At 41.7% G+C, this 19999-nt stretch overlaps 1 protein-coding gene and 1 long non-coding RNA gene across 5 annotated transcripts in view; one reads left to right on the top strand and one right to left on the bottom strand.

Moving 5' to 3' along the window:
- The window catches only part of LOC309815488 (uncharacterized protein), a 247962-nt gene extending 229639 nt beyond the window's left edge, over window positions 1–18323 (bottom strand). The window contains exons 1-5 of one of the 3 annotated variants that reach the window (XM_082642368.1): window positions 18188–18323; window positions 9669–9818; window positions 8299–8703; window positions 8067–8114; window positions 1369–1784 (exon numbers count right to left, since the gene is read on the bottom strand). In XM_082642368.1, coding sequence (XP_082498494.1) covers window positions 1774–1784; window positions 8067–8114; window positions 8299–8703; window positions 9669–9690 — 486 coding nt within the window. In that variant the 5' untranslated portion in view covers window positions 9691–9818; window positions 18188–18323 and the 3' untranslated portion in view covers window positions 1369–1773. Of the gene's footprint in view, window positions 1–1368; window positions 1785–8066; window positions 8115–8298; window positions 8704–9668; window positions 9819–18187 lie in introns of those variants that run through there. The other 2 variants (XM_082642367.1, XR_014295885.1) reach the window with 2 other exon arrangements.
- On the top strand, window positions 8696–14988 carry LOC309815509. 2 transcript variants are annotated; one of them, XR_014295886.1, is made up of 3 exons: window positions 8696–9189; window positions 11858–11973; window positions 14712–14988. It is a non-coding gene; the product is annotated as an uncharacterized lncRNA (long non-coding RNA). The 2 variants fall into 2 exon arrangements; XR_014295887.1 differs by having other exon boundaries at window positions 8696–9196.
- Window positions 18324–19999: the final 1676 nt, after the last annotated feature.

Raw genomic sequence — 19999 nt, 5'->3', positions numbered from 1 at the left:
AGCTAGTAAAGCCACATAGCGGTAGTAAGGGACCAGATGTGAATCACAGGACATGACTCACACAGAGAGAACCCTTGTTTGGACATCCTGTCCAAGCTCCATTCCCACCCACACAAAACCATCTACACTGGGCAAATGGGACTCTACATGACTCACAGAGAGGGCTTCCCCTGCTTCCCATCTTTGCCACTGGCCTCAAGTTCAACATGTACACCTTCCCCACATGAATTCCAACCGTAAGTAGCTACTGTTCCCTTCACCCATCCTCAGTTCATCCTCATTTACCTCAATCCTCTGCCACCAGTGCCGTACCAAGGGAATTATTATATACGCTCAGACAGTACGTGGCCAAAACATATAATTCAGTCTGTTAACTCTCAACTTCAAAATTATCCATTCTTTTAGCTCTATAATTTTGTTGCCTTTTTTCACTTGTTTGCTCTAAATGAAAAAGTTCTTTGCCTGCAAAGACTAGTTAGGCCAAAATAAAATGAATAAAATTAAACCAAAACACAAGTGAAGAGTTGCTTTTCTAGACACAGAATTTAAATGCACAGGACAATAATACAGAAATAACACTTCAAATTTAAAGATGAGAAAACATCACCTGGTCTAGAACATTTTAAGAGGAGAACTAAACCCTCTTCAAATTTGTCATCCAGTTCAATGAAATCAACACCTAAACAGCTACCCACCATTCCACATACTACTAAGAGCCAGAAATCATTAAGCAAAACACTACAGCTGAGCAGCTGTACAATTTTTTTTTATATTAACATGTAAAGCGTTTATTATTGTTATTTTTTTTACATCTTTATTGGAGTATAATTGCTTCACAATGGTGTGTTAGTTTCTGCTTTATAACAAAGTGAATCAGCTATACATATACATATGTTCCCATATCTCCTCCCTCTTGCATCTCCCTCCCTCCCACCCTCCCTATCCCACCCCACTAGGTGGTCACAAAGCACCAAGTTGATCTCCCTGTGCTATGCGGCTGCTTCCCACTAGCTATCTATTTTACGTTTGGTAGTGTATATATGTCCATGCCACTCTCTCACTTTGTCCCAGCTTACCCTTCCCCCTCCCCATATCCTCAAGTCCATTCTCTAGTAGGTCTGTGTCTTTATTCCTGTTTTACCCCTAGGTTCTTCATGACATTTTTTTTCCCTTTAGATTCCATATATATGTGTTAGCATACGGTATTTGTCTTTCTCTTTCTGACTTACTTCACTCTGTATGACAGACTCTAGGTCCATCCACCTCACTACAAATAACTCAATTTCATTTCTTTTTATGGCTGAGTAATATTCCATTGTATATATGTGCCACTTCTTCTTTATCCATTCATCCGATGATGGACACTTAAGTTGTTTCCATCTCCTGGCTATTGTAAATAGAGCTGCAATGAACATTTTGGTGCATGACTCTTTTTGAATTATGGTTTTCTCAGGGTATATGCCCAGTAGTGGGATTGCTGGGTCATATGGTAGTTCTATTTGTAGTTTTTTAAGGAACCTCCATACTGTTCTCCATAGTGGCTGTACCAATTCACATTCCCACCAGCAGTGCAAGAGTGTTCCCTTTTCTCCACACCCTCTCCAGCATTTATTGTTTCTAGATTTTTTGATGATGGCCATTGTACAATGGTTTTTACCTACAGTTCTTCTGTGGCTCAGGTTTCGCAAAAAGCCTTTCTCCCCCTCCCCCAAGAAAGGGTGGGGTGGGGAGGCCAAGGGCAGAGTTCTGCCTTCCTTCTCCAGTCAGAGCAGTTCAGGTCTTATCTGACAGACACAGTACAGAACAGGCCCATTAATATTTCCTTTGATAATGGGTCCCACTGATCAGCAAAGAAAAAAAATTGAAAATCACTGTACTAGGAAAGAAATGAGATGAACAAGAAAGGAGGAAAAAGCCAAGGAAACATGATTATGATTTGAGATGCAAAGTAAATTAAATATCAGAAAAAACTAGAACCTCCAAGAGGACTGAGGGGCACACACACTATGAGGCGTCAGAAATAAGATCTCAAGTCCTAATCTTCACTGTTGCTCAATCCCATCAAAAGAGGTGAAAATTATAGTTCAAAGCCTCAAATTCAAACTGGTCTATAACTTTTGCTAAGTTTCACATAACTTCCTTTCCCTTTCATGCTCCTTATTTTTGCTTCTTTCCATTTTGTCTTATCATCCAACTACCTTTGACCTCTCAAAGTCAGATGTAAGGAAAAAAAGCATCACTATAAAATAGTTTACATTATGTGCACAGTGGTAGAAAAGTTTTTAGAAACTTAATAAAGGTTTTGTCAACATTATTTAGATTTTTGTTGTGTTTCTTTAATGCTCCTATGGCTACCTCCCTGCTAGTATAAGAATGCCTTCCCTTGGCAAAAATACTAATAAAGTGGAAAGTTTAACTGTCCGTGAATAATGGTGATACCTTTGAGTCAGTAAATTGGGCAAATGTATTAACCTCCGAAGAAGGGGCTATTTTACCTAGTTGTTGAATTGGCCATTTTGCACAGAGTACGTGAAAAGCTATTTCACTAACCAATTCATTCACATCGATGCTTCAGAAAACAATCAAGTTTACAGATTTCTCATACTAGAGAAGAGTGTGCATGGATTCACAACTTTACTTCCTTTTGCATCTAAACAAGAGACAGAAATCTAATGAACTTGGCTGGTCCTAGACAAAGGGAGGAAATAAGTTAGCTTCAAATCTTTAGTTGTAGGAAGAGATAAATAATACATAATCAAATGGATGACCTATAGAGATGAAAATAGATTTAAAGATCACATACACCCTGCTGTGTACTAGATAGCACCACCTAAATGTTTTATAAAGAACTCAAATTCAACAAATCTACTAACTCTGCTTTCCTCCCACCTCCAACCTGCACTCCTTTCTCAAAGAAAAAAAATTAACCACTCCATCAAGGAAGCCGCTCATCTTTACCTTAACCTGGCCCTTCACCACATCCCACTCACTCATGCATACAATTTGCCCACTCCCTCCTACAGTCCCCTCCTATCTAAAGTCCCAGCTACTGCCTAGTTTAAGCCCTTAAGATTCACCGGGATTACAGCAACAGATGACCAAGTAGTCTTCCAATGTTCTGCTTCCCTCTCCCCTCCTCAACTCCCACACCACCATCCTGACTCTGCAGCCCCCAGAAGCACAATAGCACATTGGCCCCGGGGCTATCTTTGTTAAATACAAATCTGACCATGGCATACCCCAACTAATGACTCTCTGGTAGCTCTCCATTACCTACAAAATGGCTCATATTCTTTAGCTCCGGCTCCCCTTTCCGAGGCAGGGCTCCATCTCCCCAACTGCCTGCAGCTTCACGCCAGCAAGACCAGACTGCCTGCAGCTCCTGGCCCTGCCAAACTCCTTTACACCCCTGAGCGTGTAGTTTTGCTCCTGTGGCCTCTACATATCATGCCTTTCCCCTCCTTTGTCCCATATGACTAACGTTGGGTAAGTTAACTCAATTTCCTCTTCTGTGAAACTGAAATAGTAATATTTATTTCCAAAACTGTATTATGAGCACTAAATAATGCATAAAAAGGACTTGGCAATGCACCTGTTGTATCAATAAGTCTTAGCTCCATTGCCTTTTTTATTTCCCATGTCTAATAATACCTGACACATAGAAGGAACTCAAAAGCTTCAAACATTCATGAATGTATGCATGAATGGCAAAGTAAAGAGAACAGTTAGGAACTGGAGTCCAAAGAAAATGATACCAACTGGAATATGTATTCCTTTCAATTAATCAATTGCTTACAGATGTACATATTATACAAACCAATAAACTGAAAGATGGGTCCATAAAACACAAAGAAAAGGTCTTAGGAGCACTAATTTGGTAAACAAACAAACAAAAATCAACTGATATATTTGTGAAGTTTTAGAATAGTATACAGGTTATACGAGTAAAATTTATTTCAGAACTGGACCTCAGACTAACTTGCCAACTGTGTCCAAGGGACACTAGCTCAAGATAAGAGAATTAAGGTTTACTAAACACCAATGAATTGCTCAGAGGCTTGCAACGCAGCCAAGCAGCTTGTGATGTAGTTCTTTCTCAGCATCCAAAATGAAGACCACAGTCAAGGAATCAGGAACTGAGAAAGACTAACCCAAAGCTGCATAGGCCATGGGTAAACAGGTAACCTGATCTAAGAACCCCCAAGGGAATCACTACAGAGAGATTTGGCCTTAAAGTGAATGGCATGAAAAGATGCACTCAATATCCAGTCAACTCCTCTGGAACGAACCTCATCTCAAATTTCCTTATTTATATTGATCCTGCTTGCTCAGCCCAGGGCCCTTGTAAATTATCATAGTGCAATGATTTCAAGCCAACCAAAAAAATTTCTATTCAAATTTTGTACAGTTTAAATATGTATCAGGCTGATAACTATGATGTTCATGAAGTTTCTAGTCAAAAATTACGAATTACGTACCCTGGTTTTGCTTCATGACATTCCTGATGCCCTGAATATATTAACTCTTTGTAAACAACACTATAAATTAAACTAAGTTCAGACCGCCCAAAATGTAATTTTTTAAAGTTTCATTATCCTAAAGAAAATTAAAGACATAAAAGCCTTAAATTGAATTAAAATGTATTAAATGGATCATTTGTCTACGAAATATAGCCAACTCTTGATTTTTCCAAACCAAAGAACACAGAACTACACAATGTACTTTCAAATACTTAAATAAATTAGAATATCTATGAAATAATTTGGCTGTAGCTAAATACTGAGATTAAAAAAAAAAAAAAAAACCTGTGTAAGCAAGTAAAGCCATAGGAGAGAAATAGGTCAGGAGCCTATTTAAGTAATCCAACCCAAAATACTGTAAGTCAGATTAAAGAAATGACCCTAAAACCTAATGAAAAATTCACACTTATATAATCAGAAGTTGACTGTTGAGAGAAAAAAGATGAAGGGATTCAAAAATATTTACTATCTATAGATAACTCAGGCAATCTGAACAGCTCTTTGGCTATTCCTTAGTAAATATATTCAACTAGCTTGTACCCAAATTTAACATAGTGGATTTTGTTACTGATCCAATAATCATAATAATTTATTACTCATTTAGCCTTTTATGCTAAAATAACATGGATGCTGTGGTTTCAAACCAGATAAATATAAAACCATTCAAATGAATAGTTTCAAACCTATAAAAAAGTACTGTCCAGAAATTGTTTACATGCAGGTACATTTGTAATTTATATTCTTGTATGTCATGGAGAAGATAGAGTTAACCAGTGTACTCTCTTTGAGAAAAACTGGGAAGCCTCAGGTTAGACTATTTCTCTCCAAATAACAGTTAACTGGTTGAATCCCACATATTTCAATACTAATGGATGAGGATTAGGACCAGAAGAAGGGCAGAGCTCAAGTAGTGGTACCCCACAAATGCCTCCAACTCTGAATGTATTTACCTAACATGGTAAGTCACTTTTTATGTTGTTCCCAATATTTGCCCAGTATTGCCAGGCAGGTTAAGAATCTGCCTGCCAATGTAGGGGACACGGTTCGATCCCTGGTCCGGGATGATCCCACATGCCGCAGAGCAACTAAGTCCGTGCGCCACAACTACTGAGCCTGTGCTCTAGAGCCCGCGAGCCACAACTACTGAGCCCACGTGCCACAACTACTGAAGCCCGCGTGCCTAGAGCCCACGCACCGCAATGAAGAGTAGCCCCCACTCGTCGCAACTAGAGAAAGCACAGTGCGCAGCAACGAAGATCCAATGCAGCCAAAAAATAAATTTAAAAAATAAAAAAGCAGCATTGACATGAAGTACATTCATTACAATATAATTTATAATTTACTTACAAATATATTAATATAAATATTCATAAGAGTGTAAAATATACCTAATAATATTTGTTTATATAACAAAAGAAACTCCAATGTACCTGTCAAAGATCAATCAAATTCGTAATAAGACAGTTGTGCCCGTGATCTACATATGCGATAAATGATTCCTGGATATCTGCAAACTGTTATCTGCAGGGTGGTCCCAATATTAAGTAAGAAGAGAAAACCACTGGTATGGAAGATGTAGCTCATAAACATGAAGAATCACTGTTGTGGGAAGCTACATTTTCACTTTTCATTAAATAAAAGACATTAATATTTAACAACATATTTTAAATTGCCAGAATGTGCACCTCTAAGACTCAGCCATGATGCCATTACTCTACAGATGGCCAGAGAGTGGAAGCCCATACCGCACGTCAACAAAAGGTACTACCATGGAAACTGTTTGAAACCCAACACTGAAGTACTTCAGCTTTCCTACAATTACACTGGGGTCCAAAGGAAATTTTAGACAGTAAAAGTGCAATTCCATAATGTGGGCATTCTGCACACCATCAAATGTAGGTATAAAGCCAACAAAACTTCACCTTAATATTAAATACTTTAACAAAATGTTTTACTTCCATGGTTTCCAAGGATAACTAATAACAAAACTAGTGTAAAATTCAACACTGTATATTTCTTAATATTACTTGTAACTTTTATGATAACTAAAAACTGTGGCTTGGATAGAAAACAGTCCTGGTTATATTGTAATAGAGGTCACGTACAAAATTCTATAATACAAGCCACGATTCTCCCAGGTTTTGTATATATAAGGGCTTTTACACTATTTTCATTCTTTGAAATTATCAATGTCCACATTTGGGGAAGTGTGTTCATTTATGCTATCTTGGGTAGAGTCTACATAATTAAAGGAACTGACTGAAAAACTTCAGAAATCACTGGGTAAATTTACAAAAGAGACAAGAGAAACAGCCAAAAGAGCTAGGATAAAGAGAATTATTCTTTAATGCTTGCGAAATCATCATTTACATCACCACACCAGCATATCAAGATAGGAAAAATAATGCTCAGCAAAGTTAATTCCATATAAAAGTATCCTTTATCTGTTGAAGAATCTAAACCGAAATTTCCACTTGAAGTAATATGAGACTTGGTTTATTGTAACACTCCTTAAGTGCAAAAGAGGAAGTAAGAATGGAAGTACTGTATAAATTTAATAAAATTACCAACTCCCCTTAATCCTCCCATCTTCTCCTGGAAAGGATCATGAAACCTTATTCAATTTTGATAAGTCAACCTGATTTTTTTTTAAGTGAACTATACATGAAAGAGGGCATTGTTTGAGTTGGACCACTTGTTTAAAAAAAGTTTCTGGACTCTGACAAGCCAGTTAGATCGATGAGATCTTGTAAAATTAGTTTCGGGGTGGAGCTGTCGTAAGCACCGATATTTTATTCACAAAAGGCTGTACAACACGGTCAGTTTTTAAAGAGTGCTATATAAATTAAACGATTTTCCCTTCCCTACATTTTTGATAAATGTTAAGAACAGCAAAGAAAGCCTTTATTAGGTAATCAAATTCTGAAACAGTCCCAAGGCAGATTCAATTCAGAACTCGTTCCGCGAGTTCGTTACTTAGGAAAAGCAGCTCTTCGGTTTAATCTTTTTGCTTGGGGGGAAAAAAAATCAGTACCAACGACGAACACTTCCTTTTAGTTAAGTTGGGTTGAGCGACTGGAAAAAGCTCCATTACAACTCTACTGGAAAAAGCCAACGCCCACTCATAGTATTCAAATACAGGAAACTTGGCGAAATAAATAAATAAAGCCAAGAAAAGAAAAAAAGAAATGCGTTCGCTTCACATGACCACAGGGAGCTGTACTTGCTCTGGTTCTAATTTCAGCCACTCTCTGGATTTTTAGGAAGGCTCCCTTTTACACATTCACTCACGAAGAGGGAGCGCCCCCCAAATCCGGCCACGTCACCGGCGGCTGAGCCCGCTGTGCTGCAGCGCCAGGTGGGAGCAGGTTCGGGTGGGCGCTCCCTAGGAAGGGGAGCAAAGGGGAAACAGAAAGGTGTAAGAAATTCCCGAAGACAGATTCAGTTTACTCCTAAACTCCTCTGGCTTTCCAACAAATTCTAGAACTCCTGAACAGTTTACAAAGTTGGTAAATCCGAGTGCTGCGCGGGGGCGCACGGCCTTACCTGTGCCATGGCGACTGCCCAGGTCAGGAGAAGGTGACTGATGCAGGACTGCAAGAGAAGAGAGAGACGGCGGGTTCAGCGAGCCGGACTTCGCCGCCGCGGCGCCCAGACAGCCCCCCGGGCGCCGCCGCAACCCGCCCTCTCCGCAGCTCCCGGGACAGCCCTCCGCCGAGCGTCCGCGCCACCCCGGCGCCCCCGCTGCCCTCGGCGGGCTAGGCGAGCGCTCACTCACCCAGACCCGAACCTCCGGGAGAGCGGCGGCGCAGAGAGCGGGAAGAGACGCGGGCGGAGAACGCTCCAGGCAGCTGCTTTCTGCGGGTTCCAGGCAACGGAAACGGCATCGGCCCCGCCCCGCCCCCGCCGGCCCATCCCTGCGCGCCTCCGACACGCCCCTGCCCGGGCTTCAGTGCGCCTGCGTGGAGCCCGGCCGGTCCGAGTCCTTGCATCCTGGGTGGGGCGCTGCTCCCTGAGGGCCGCGGGGACAGCCTGGCCTTCGCGCATTGGGAGGGCGTGGGGAGTTGTCCAGGACTCCGTGTTTGGGATCGCTGGGGCCTCCCTCCCGTCCGTGGCCGCAGGAACGCGGGCCTCACCCGATGCTCGGACTTAACGGTGCAGGGGCATGAAGACCGGACAGTCTCTGCGGGCAAGGACAGTGCGTCTTTGACCACGGTTTAGAATTCCCAAGTTTATTTTTAAGTTTGTTTAAAAAAAAGAAGTGTCAATCGTTGCTTCCTAGATGGCCTTCTCTTAAATGTATATATAGATCGTTGGTGACTTACTTGGGAAATTTAAAAACCTCCGCCTGGGGTCGGCTCCTATTTTCAGAACCAGCCTAGAACTTTCAAATAACTTAAATTTGAGCCATTCCCTATTATTAGTTAAACGTAAAATACATGAGTATGAGAGAGAGAAAGACAGACGGAGACACAGACACTACAGGAGATTGTACTAGACTGGTGCAGAGAACGCAAAGACAGAAAGACAGTGCCCTTCTCAGACTTACTAGCGTGGCGAGAGGGGAGGCACCGGGCGGGCGCCGGGAGGCAAGAGGACAGAAGCCGGCAACCCTAGACGCAGTAAGATATTCCAGGATGAGAAGCGCAAAGTGCTGTGGAGATTCAAGGTAAGAGGTAAGAATCTAGTCTGCTTGGGGGAATAAAGAAGAGCTTTTGTCATAAATTAAATACGAATGTGTTCTTTGTATAGATAGAACTTCTCATTTGCTTTCACATATGAGCCACACGCTTAATCAGGCCTTGACAAAGTCACAGCAGAGTGATTGTTTGCTGGAGAGAGAGGCAAAATTGCAAAGCATGTGGAGCTCGCCACACACACACACACACACACACTCCCCTTTCAGCTTGCCTTTCCTCTTCCCTGGAAGCCTCTTCCCAAGCAGCCGGCATCTCTATGTGGCCTCAGACTCCCTAGTTTGAGCACCTCTCCCAGAGCACTGTTGACAGGCAAAGGAGTCTGAAGGCAGCCCTTTCCTCTGCATCTTTTTCTCCTCACTTATGCTTATCATTTTCTCTCTGACCTTCACCAAGAGTAGCTCCTTCAGTGTGGCCTGGAGCATTCTTTTCCCCTCACACATCCACTTACTTGAAGTCCTTTTCTTCATCATCTCTCTCAGTTTCTACTCTCAGAGTAATGGAATGACACCAGAACTCAGCAATCCTATGTTTAACGATGTTGTTGATTTTATAGGAAAATGATGCCCATCACAGGTTAACGACTTGCTGTGTCCTGCAGCTAAATAGTGATAGAATTAATGAATTATTAGACTCAGTGTTTTGATATACATACCCCAGTTGGTATTTCTTTCACTTCTAGTTACATGGATTTATTCAGTTCCTACTGTGGACTGGGCACAGTTCTAGGCACTGGGGATAGGGTAATGCAGTAAATGAGACAAAGTCCCTGCCTTCATAAGTCATACATTCTGGTGGAGGGGACAGACAATAAAAAATACCTATTATGTCCAGTATGAAGTTTTCGATAAAAAAAATAAAATGGAGCTGGGGAATCAGGCTAAGGGGAGCACTGTTTTGCAAAGGTGGTCTGAAGCTGTGGAGAAGGCCTACAGAAGAGTCTACTTCCATTAATATTACAGATAGAGCATGAATACAAATACTACAGTGGGAGACAAACTGTAAATCATAAACAAGATGCATAAAATGTAATCAAAATGCAACTGGTTTCAGAAGAGAGACAGCTAATATTTTGTCAAGGGATTTAAAAAATTGATGGATGTGTCATTTGAATTAGGCTTCGAGGGAGGATATTTTGTCAGGAAATGAAGAGGAGAAAGGGTGATCTGGTTAAGTGAACAGCAAAACCAAAAGAAGGAAAGTGCTTTTGTGTGTGTGTGAATTGAATTTCTAAAATGGCTGGAGTGCAAAGTGCATAAAAACTACCACCTAAAGACTCTGCTTTGAATGGTATATTTAATTGATGGATTTTTAATGAGTGGTATTTTATAACTACTGGGTGTTATAAATGATGGGCACTCAGAAAATCTCCTTTATTATGTCTTAAAAACAGTATCTGTCATCTATCCCAGAAGTCCCTGCTCAGTGTCCAAAGGGCATCCTCAGACTCTCCACCAGATTCTTCAGTTAACTCTTTCATCCTCCTAATTAAACTTTCCCTTTCTTGAATTTAAAATTAAAGTCTTCTTAGTGCATTGTCTTTATGTTGCTTTAATTTTAAGTATTTTGTGATAATTTTGGTTTGTTTGCTGTACAGTTCTTGTGTGCAAATAATGGATTTCAGCTATTTTCTGATGAGATAATCAGGTATCAGGTTACAGCCATACCTAAAATTTTCTTTTCATTGGGGAAATGTACCAAATCTCAGATAACTAATTTACAAACCCATTTTTGTTTTTTTTGTTTGTTTGTTTTTGTTTTGGCCAAGCTGCGCAGCTTGTGGGATCTTAGTTCCCCAACCAGGGATAGAACCCACGTACCCTGCAGTGCAAGCACGGAGTCCTAACCCCTGAACCACCAGGGAAGTCTCCAAACACATTTTTGAACCTCAATTTCTTTGTAAACTGGAGACTTTCCTGATTTCGCTCTTTACCTCAATTATTTGGATCATTCAGGAACTAGCCAATTTATTCTAAACAGGTCTAGCTTCCTTGTGTTGTAATTTCTACATGTCTCAAATCTAATATTTTCATCATATATTCATTGACCTACTGCTTTCCTTAATTATACTGATGCATAAAGAGAAAAAAAAATGAGTATTAGGCTTTGTATAAGTATGACAATTTTCCCTAATTCTAGAAGAGTTAGTGTTGTTTTTTAGAATATAAAATTCTCAATTAGTCTTTTTAAATTAATTTCATTTAATAAATATAGTTGTTACAAATTATGATTACTTAAAGAAGAAGAAAAGAAGACAAGATAGTGAATTGCAAGAAATTAAGGATTAAATGAGCTAATTTGTAAAAATGCCTAGCAATTATAAGAGGATTGGTTTCATTCCTCCACAGTTCTTCCTCCTTTGAAAAACCCTCACTACCATTCTCGGCTCCTAACCTGATGATTCAGCCCCTACTCTCACATTTAAAACAAATTAATCTCTGATGGTCCCACTGCCCCATGCAACAGGACCTGTCCTATCACCAGCCAATCCCTCAGGCCTGGCAGGCCCCAGCTCTCCAGGGCCAAGCTGATGCTTCCTGGTTCCCTCCTATCCTTCCTCTACTAGAGTCTCCCATCAGTGGCCCCTATCAAGTACAGCTAAATGAGACTCCCACCCTCTATACTCCTCTCCATATGCAGGCTCCCACAGTCCCCATCTGATGTGGCCAAAGACTCCAGAAACACCATTTGGAATTTAATTCAAGGCGCCTACTTGGCCTCATCTCATCCATCCCTGAACCTCCCAGGGTGAGAAGGTGAGGCCTCATTCTTCTGCAGATTCTGCCCTGTCCATTTTCACCATCACTTCTACCTCCCAGAAGTAATACTGGAACATAGCCAGCATTCTAGTGGCCCCCCCCAACCTTGCCCTTTAGACTTAAAGTGGTTGTAATGTCCTTTGGAGAAATAGGTCCAGATTTACTTTCAGAAACTCATCCTGAGTCAACAGTGTGAAATTATGAGGAGACTTTAATAATCTCCCCTTATTGAGATCCACATGCTCACCGGAAATTAAAGGCAGAGACTCCTCAGGAGATTTTTATCTTTAGAAGGCCTTCCACTGTTTTTATTCAAAACAATATTTATGTTTATCCAGTAAAACATAAGTCAGCTTCCCTAGCAGGAGACTGGAATATAGGTCTTGGGTAAATAATTAGGTAAAAAAAAGTTTCTGATAGGAATCTTTCAGGAAGGATTTTTAAGCTTGATTAAGATCTTCAGAACAATTAGTAAAAAGAAACCCAAAACTACTCAGCCTGTTTTTAAAAGGACAAGCATCCTGTCTCTCTTGTTCATTGCTGAGTCCCCAACACCTAGCACAGTGCCCTTAGTAACACTTAGTACCTGCTCATAGCAGCGCAGTGAATGTTTTGAATGGATGCGTGAATGGCTGAATGAATCCACTGTGGTGTGGGTTATTAACTGCAAACCGCTGATATTCAAAATGACTAGGAAGATATAAAAAAAGTTAAAAGGAAACCTTGTAAGAGAGAATTTTGCCAGTGGAATAGATGTAGTCCCAGACAGGGATTCTGAATTCTGGGGAGGACTCATCCCTGGGTGGGTAAAGTTTTGCCTTATGATCTTAGTAGTGTGTGACCTTGGACAATGATTTGATTTTTCCTAATTTGGGGTGGTGGCTAGGATTAGATGAGCTCACTTGTTTAATGCCTAAAAATAACAGGAAGAATGGTTTCAATTTCTCATCCCTCTTTCTCCTTCCAAAAACTCTCACCACGAAACCCCACCCTCATCTCTTCCATGCTGATGATTCAGTCCCCACCCATCCCACTTAAAAACCCAAATTAAGTCCCTCTGCATCCACTGCTCCGCTGCAGCAGGCTTTACCCATCAACAGCCAGCTTCTCAGCACTGGTCCCCTACCCCCAGCCCACTCCCATTTCTGGGGCCAGTTTATGGTCCTCTCAGCATTGGTTTCTTTATCGGAAGTTTATCTTCATTCATTCAACAACTTTATTGTGTGTCATACCCTGTCATAGGCACTAAGGATACAGTGATTTAAAAAAAAAAAAAAAAGATAGAATCTGTCTAATTACAGTGCTCGGTCTAGCAGATTAAATGAGATGACACAGAAGAATTCTGTTAACCTTAGGGTAGGAGGTAAGAGTAGGAAGCAGGCTTAAACAAGGAAAGCCTTTGCCGGGTGGGTGTGTATGTGCAGCGTGGAGGGCTGGGAGAAGGAGGGCGGGAGGGTGGTGTCCTTCCCAGAAGTCAGCCTAATGGGGATATCAAGGCACGTGATGGATGGAAGTAGTGTTATTTTTTCCCCTTTATGCAACCTTATTATTTGGATAAGAGGGAATGAGGGTTCGCTCTCTCACACCCTGAACACTGACATTCTCTACACGGTTCCTCCTCTAAAACTTTACTAATTCCCACCCCCGGCAGCTCCCTCCTTTTCTCCATATTCTCCTGGCATTCCAGCCACATCTGCTAGTACTCTCAGACTTCACCCACCCCTGGGCTCTCTTCCCACCCAGACTACCATCCATCCTTTCTCCTGCTTCGTTTCTTCTCTATCCTACCTATGGCCTATAGAGTAAGTCATTTCCCCACTGTCTTGTCACTTTCCTCCAGTCTACTCTCTTCACACATCCAGCTGACCGCTACCCCACCATCATCTGCCCCTACATGCAGGCTGCTGAGCACAGTGGGACCCAACAAAATCATACCATAGAGTGGCCATGAAACAGATTTGGAGTCATCCATCTCAACTGGGCCCTTGGCTTTTCTTAGTGACCCTTTAATATGTCCCTGCTCAGCTCTTTTTCCATCCCTCATCATATTTATTTTAATCTTCACTGCTCTCCTTAAGATTCTAGCCCTCATCCTTTCTCCCAGCAGATAACATTAATTCCTGCTCAGCCAGTCTCCTTGCCCTGAATTCTCACCCTACACCTACAAACTCATCTTCACCCATGCCCATTCTTACCTCCTTCTTTCTCACTCAGAGGGTGAGAGGACCCTCTTCCTACCCAAGGTTTAAGGTTCATCCTCCAGGATAATGATCGTATTCTCATCTGTATTTAAATCTTTTCCTTTCACTAGCTTCTTCTCAGGCTAAATTAACAAAGCTGTTTAAGTCAGGACTTTCTTAGTTTCAAGTGACAGAAACCCAACTCAAGCTAGTTTTGGTAAAAAGAGAGAGAGCTAAGAGCATGTCATCAGTCATACTTCAAGGTCTTGGGAAGTGAGTGCTAACTTCAACTTTATGGAAGCAGGATCCTTCCTTCCCACATTAATTTCATAGAAGTTAAAAAAGAAAAACAAAAACAGAAATGCCAATAAAGGGAAAGTGTGACTGATCACACACTCTTAGCTCTCTCTGTCTCATTTTCCTCTCTCAGAGACCAGCTTTCTTCTTGTGGCAAAAACAGGGTTACAAGAAATAATAGTTCAGCGTGAAATAGAGTCCTACGTCCTCCTCCAGGGATACGCATAACAATCTGATATATATCTTTGAGTTCTGCAGGAAATAAAGCACCCACCCAGGTGGAGGATGGAATGATGATGTTGACATTTTCTGACTTCAATCAAGTAAAGCTTGGACTCCGTCAACCTTTGCCCCAATTCTACACTGAATTCTCCTCTGCTCAAGCCCCTTCATTAATTTGCATGTACCCTTAGCTTAAAACTTCCCCAATTTTGCTATCCTGGGAGATATCCCAGGATATCCCAGGATCTTTGGGAAAGATCCCCAGTGTTCTCCTTACTTGCTGCAAGTAATAATAAATCTTTCTTTCTCCTGCTCTTTGGCTTGATTGTGTCTTTTGGCTCAATACCCACCAAGAGGCAAATCCAGTTTTCTGGTAACAGCCTCTCCACCCTCTACCCACTGTCAGTAGTAACCCCCCACACACACACACTGCCCCTGTTCTGAGAAATAAAAATGTCTCCCAACATTGGCAAAAGTCCCCTGCAGGGCAAAATTGTCCCCAGTTGAGAACCACTAACCTATATAAGGGGCTCCTTGCTGAGCCACAGCTCCATGTTCATTCGTTACTGTGTCACCCAGCCTGCAGCAGGCCCGGCCACAACAAAGGACACTTCCAAATCCTCATCTTCAGCTCAGACCTCTCTCCTGCGCTCTAGGCTCACATAGCTCCCTGCCTGCTTCTCATGTCTCAGCCAGGATGGGCCACAGGTAACTCACAAGCAACATGCCCAAACCGAACTTACCATTTTTCCTTCAAGACCAGCTTCTTCCACATTCCCTGTCCTGGTTAAAGACATCACTGTTAAGCAGTCACTGATGCAGAATCCCGGCAATACTTCTGGATCCCTCACTTTCCCTCACCAGCCCCTCGCACCACCACATCTAAGGTGGTAGATTCTAATAACATCCCTCCTTGTCTTGTTCCAGCTCCCTTCTACCCATTTGCTTTGCAATCATTTTCTACTGGCCTCTTAATTTCCCATCTCTCTAATTTGTCTTCTAAATGCAAATCTGATTGTGTTACTCCATGCTTAAAATCAACAGATTTTTTGCAGATCCAAATTGCTTGTGGGAAATATTCAGAATTCTTTAGCAAGATGTTACTGTGGCCTTCCTGAGTTTTTCCTCCAACTTTACTGCACTCTCTACTTTCTCGCTAATGAACCACATAAAAGTTCCTATTTTGCATTTACCTCCTCTGCCTGCCTCAGACACCCTCCCCTACATTCTTTCAGTTTCCCTGGTGAGCTGCTGTTCCTCCTTCAAGGCCCATCTCTAAGCATCTTCTTCTCAATTTTCTCTTAAGGCTCCTCTCTGGCCACGTGTGCCGACACCTTGACGGCTATCTCACGACAGACCCTGAGCTCAGCCACCCGGCTAAGCTCCTCCTGAACTTCAGACCCACACAAATGATGAAATAAAAAGTGTTTACTGTTTTAAGTCACCAAGTTAGTTTGGGGGTACTTTGTGACAGAGCAATAGAAAACCAGTTCAAACAGTTTACCTGCAGAGGTCAGCATGAACGAAATTCCAGACCCAAGTTTCAAGTGTGGGGTGCTCAGTCCTCCTAACTCAAGCCTCCAGGGGTGTTTAAACAATACCCAGGAACTGTCTTTTATTTCTCCAGTTTCTTTTTGAAACACGGTAAAACTAATTTTATTTTTAGTGGATTAACTACTCAATGTTCATACAGTAATATGCAGAGTAACAGTTCAAAATTCTATTATTATTATTTAATATGGCCTTAAAGACTCAGGATGGGAGTTGAGGAAACATCAAGACATTTCTTTTTCTTTGGCCGTGCCACACGGCTTGCAGGATCTTCGTTCCCCAACCAGGGATTGAACCCCGGGCCCTTGGCAGTGAGAGCATGGAGTCCTAACCACTGGACTGCCAGGGAACTCCCAGAAGCCAGCTGACTCAGGAACCTGGGGAGTAGGGCCACAAGGATCTTGACATTCAAGCTTCTATTTTTCCAATAATAGAAGTCTATAAGATACAGAGACTCTAATTCCAGTATGTTAAATAATCAGCTAGGGATGTAATTTTTTTAAATTGAAGTATAGGTGCTATACAGTATTATATAAGTTACAGGTGTACGATATAGTGATTCACAATTTTTAAAGGTTATACTCCATTTATAGTTATTATAAAATATTGGCTATATTCCACATGTTGTACAATATATCCTTGTAGGTAATTTTTTTTTTTTTTTTTTTTTTTTTTTTTTTTTTTGCCGTACGTGGGCCTCTCACTGTTGCGGCCTCTCCCATTGCGGAGCACAGGCTCCGGACGCGCAGGCTCAGTGGCCATGGCTCATGAGCCCAGCCGCTCCGCGGCATGTGGGATTTTCCCGGACCGGGGCACGAACCCCTGTCCCCTGCATCGGCAGGTGGACTCTCAACCACCGCACCACCAGGGAAGCCCGGTTATTTTATTTTATACCTAATAGTTTGTACCTCTTAATCCCCTACCCTCTTGCTCCTCCCACTTTCCTCACTTGTAACTACTAGTTACAAGTAATTTTGTAATTTTGATATAATTTTGATTTTATAAAGAACACTCTCCACTATAAAGAAAAGTTCTAAATCTTTCTACACAGTTAGTTTACACTAGTGTATAGGAACAGCTGAAATGTCTATCACAATGAGAACAGATAATTTGCGGTATATTCATATAATGGGATGGTATTCAGCAGTAAAAAAAGAACACAACAGGAATAATCTCAAAAACGTGTTGAACAAAAGAAAAAGAAGCAAGACACAAGAAGGATAGATTCTATCTGATCCCATTTTTATGAAGTTCAGGAACATGAATAGATTCTATCTGATCCCATTTTTATGAAGTTCAGGAACATGAAAACTAAGCTAAGTTGAGAGGAATCAAGAGTAGTTTGTTGTAGGTGTGAAGTTAACTAAAAGAGAAGCAAAAGGGCTTCCCTGGTGGCGCAGTGGTTGAGAGTCCGCCTGCTGATGCAGGGGACACGGGTTCGTGCCCCGGTCTGGGAAGATCCCACGTGCTGCGGAGCGGCTGGGCCCGTGAGCCATGGCCGCTGAGCCTGCACGTCCGGAGCCTGTGCTCCGCGGTGGGAGGGGCCACAACAGTGAGAAGCCCGCGTTCCGCAAAAAAAAAAAAAAAAAAAAAAGGAGCAAAAGAATTTCCTGGAAAGGATGGAAAGCTTCTCTATCTTGATTTGGATTATAACTACATGGGTGTAGATATTTATCAAAACTCACAATTTACTTATATTCATTTTACTATATGTAAATTTTACCTCAATCTAAAAAAGACAACATAAAAAAAAAAGTAGTGCATAACACCAAAACCAAATCATGTTTCCCCTTTGGATGGATAACCTCTCTTTTAGAAGGTGTAAACAGGGAATTCAGAACACCAAACAGAAAGAGCTTTCACATCACACAAGTGAAAGAGAGTAAATATTTCCAAATAGTTTCCAAAAATTACCTTTGAGAAAAGTAAACCCCAGCCCCTGAGCCATGATAATTACTCACTGATTCATAGCACAAGCCCTGCCTTGTCTCTCAAGCTGGCTTGGATAGGAAAATCAACGTCCACCTCTGCTCACTTGGGACACTGCTCTGCTCATCAAGCACACGTTGCAGTAAGGAGACCCGCCATGCAGCAGAAAGGCCGGCAGGCAGAGCAAAGGAGTCAAGGCAGTGGGCAGGAATTAGAGGGCTCCGCGGGTGACTCAGCGTGCAGGAATCCCACAAGGACAGAGGAGGAGGGGTTTGGGCTTAGAAAGGAGACTAAGAAGGAAAAAACATATTGATGAGGCCTTCACAGCTGCAAACTGGGGCTGCCTGAGAGACAGGTGGGATCGGCTGATGGAACAGGAAGGGAGCACTGGACACGCTTAGCAGAGACTTTAGAAGGCCAGGGGCTGCGACACGAGGGGAAAGCAATTAGGAACAAGGGCTCTTCCCTCCCCTCTGCCGTGGGGACGGGGAAAAGGCAAAAACAGCATAGCTCGCTGAGACAGAAAGGCATCATGTTAGGGGAAAACCCCTTTGTAAAGAATTTGAGCTCCTGTCAATTACATACTGACACCAGGTTCCTCACTAGGTCTCCAGGGTCCTTCCCTGGCCCTGATGCTCAGCCCTCTTTATGCTTCACCTTTTCCTGGGGATGAGATCCAGACTCACAGAACTTGGTTTTATAGGGTCTTCACTATTTCCCCCAACACACATACCACAAATGCCCCTAACTTTCTTAAGGAAACACAGCTCCACCACTCCTGGTGCACACCCCCTCCTGCCCCCCTTCCCCCCCTCCAGCACTGCCAATGTTTCCCTTGGGTTGTAGACTGCATGCCATCACTCCCTCCCAACTCTTCCCTAACCACCCAGCAATCTGCCTTTCTATGGGTTCCCCAACACCAAGTACCTTCCTCTATGGTAAGCCTTGCCTCAGGGTATTGTGGCTGCCTATTTATCTTCTTTTTAACTATGAAATATCTCAAATTATAGAAAAGTAAAAAGGGGTACTTTGTTCCCAATTAAACCTTGTTATAATTCATACCTTAATTAAACAGATTTTAAAATAAAGAAATAAAATGTTGTAGACACAGAATAGTATTACTATCGTTATTCTCCCTTACATATTTATGTATCTAGTGAAAAACAATGTGTAGTATTTCTTGATATGTTTCCATTTCAATGTAATTAGTAACATACTACACGTGCTTTTTAGCAATTGTTTCACTCTACTCTGTTTTGACATTACATTAACAAAGAAATTAAGACCACGAATAACAGATCATAAGAGGAAAACTAATGCATTTGACTACATTAAAATTTAAAACTCTGTTGTCTGCTCATATTTAAAAATAAAGCAGTTTTTAAAAACTGCCTGGAATAGACTGGTATACATCCCTGTAGGTGATCTGACTAGGTTTTTGTTTGTTTGTTTTTTGTTTTTTTAGATTTAATTTAATTTTTTTTTTATACAGCAGGTCTGACTAGGTTTTACATTGTTTCTTGTTTGTTTCTTTGCTTTTGTTTTTAGCTAGCTTCCCACAGATGACTCAACCACGCTCTCACCAGGAAAGTATAAAAGAAGTTTGGCTGCCAGTTCATTTCTTTTAAAGACCAGCAATGAATCCTCCCATTGCCAGCAACACCTGCACCCCCTACTCTAATATCTCTAAATATTTCTGAGATCCTGTAGTTCAAATCAGCCTTCTTCTTAGCTTTCCTTACTGCCAGCTTTGGTTTCAATTATTAAGTCAGTTTTGCCACTCATCCACCTCCTTCTAGTTTCCAGCATTCCATTGCTGCCCTATACTCTACTTACAAGTATTT

The sequence above is a fragment of the Mesoplodon mirus genome (assembly GCF_964341445.2).
Source record: "Mesoplodon mirus genome assembly, chromosome: 2".
Taxonomy (NCBI): domain Eukaryota; kingdom Metazoa; phylum Chordata; class Mammalia; order Artiodactyla; family Ziphiidae; genus Mesoplodon; species Mesoplodon mirus.
This window is presented reverse-complemented; position numbering and strand designations above follow the sequence as displayed.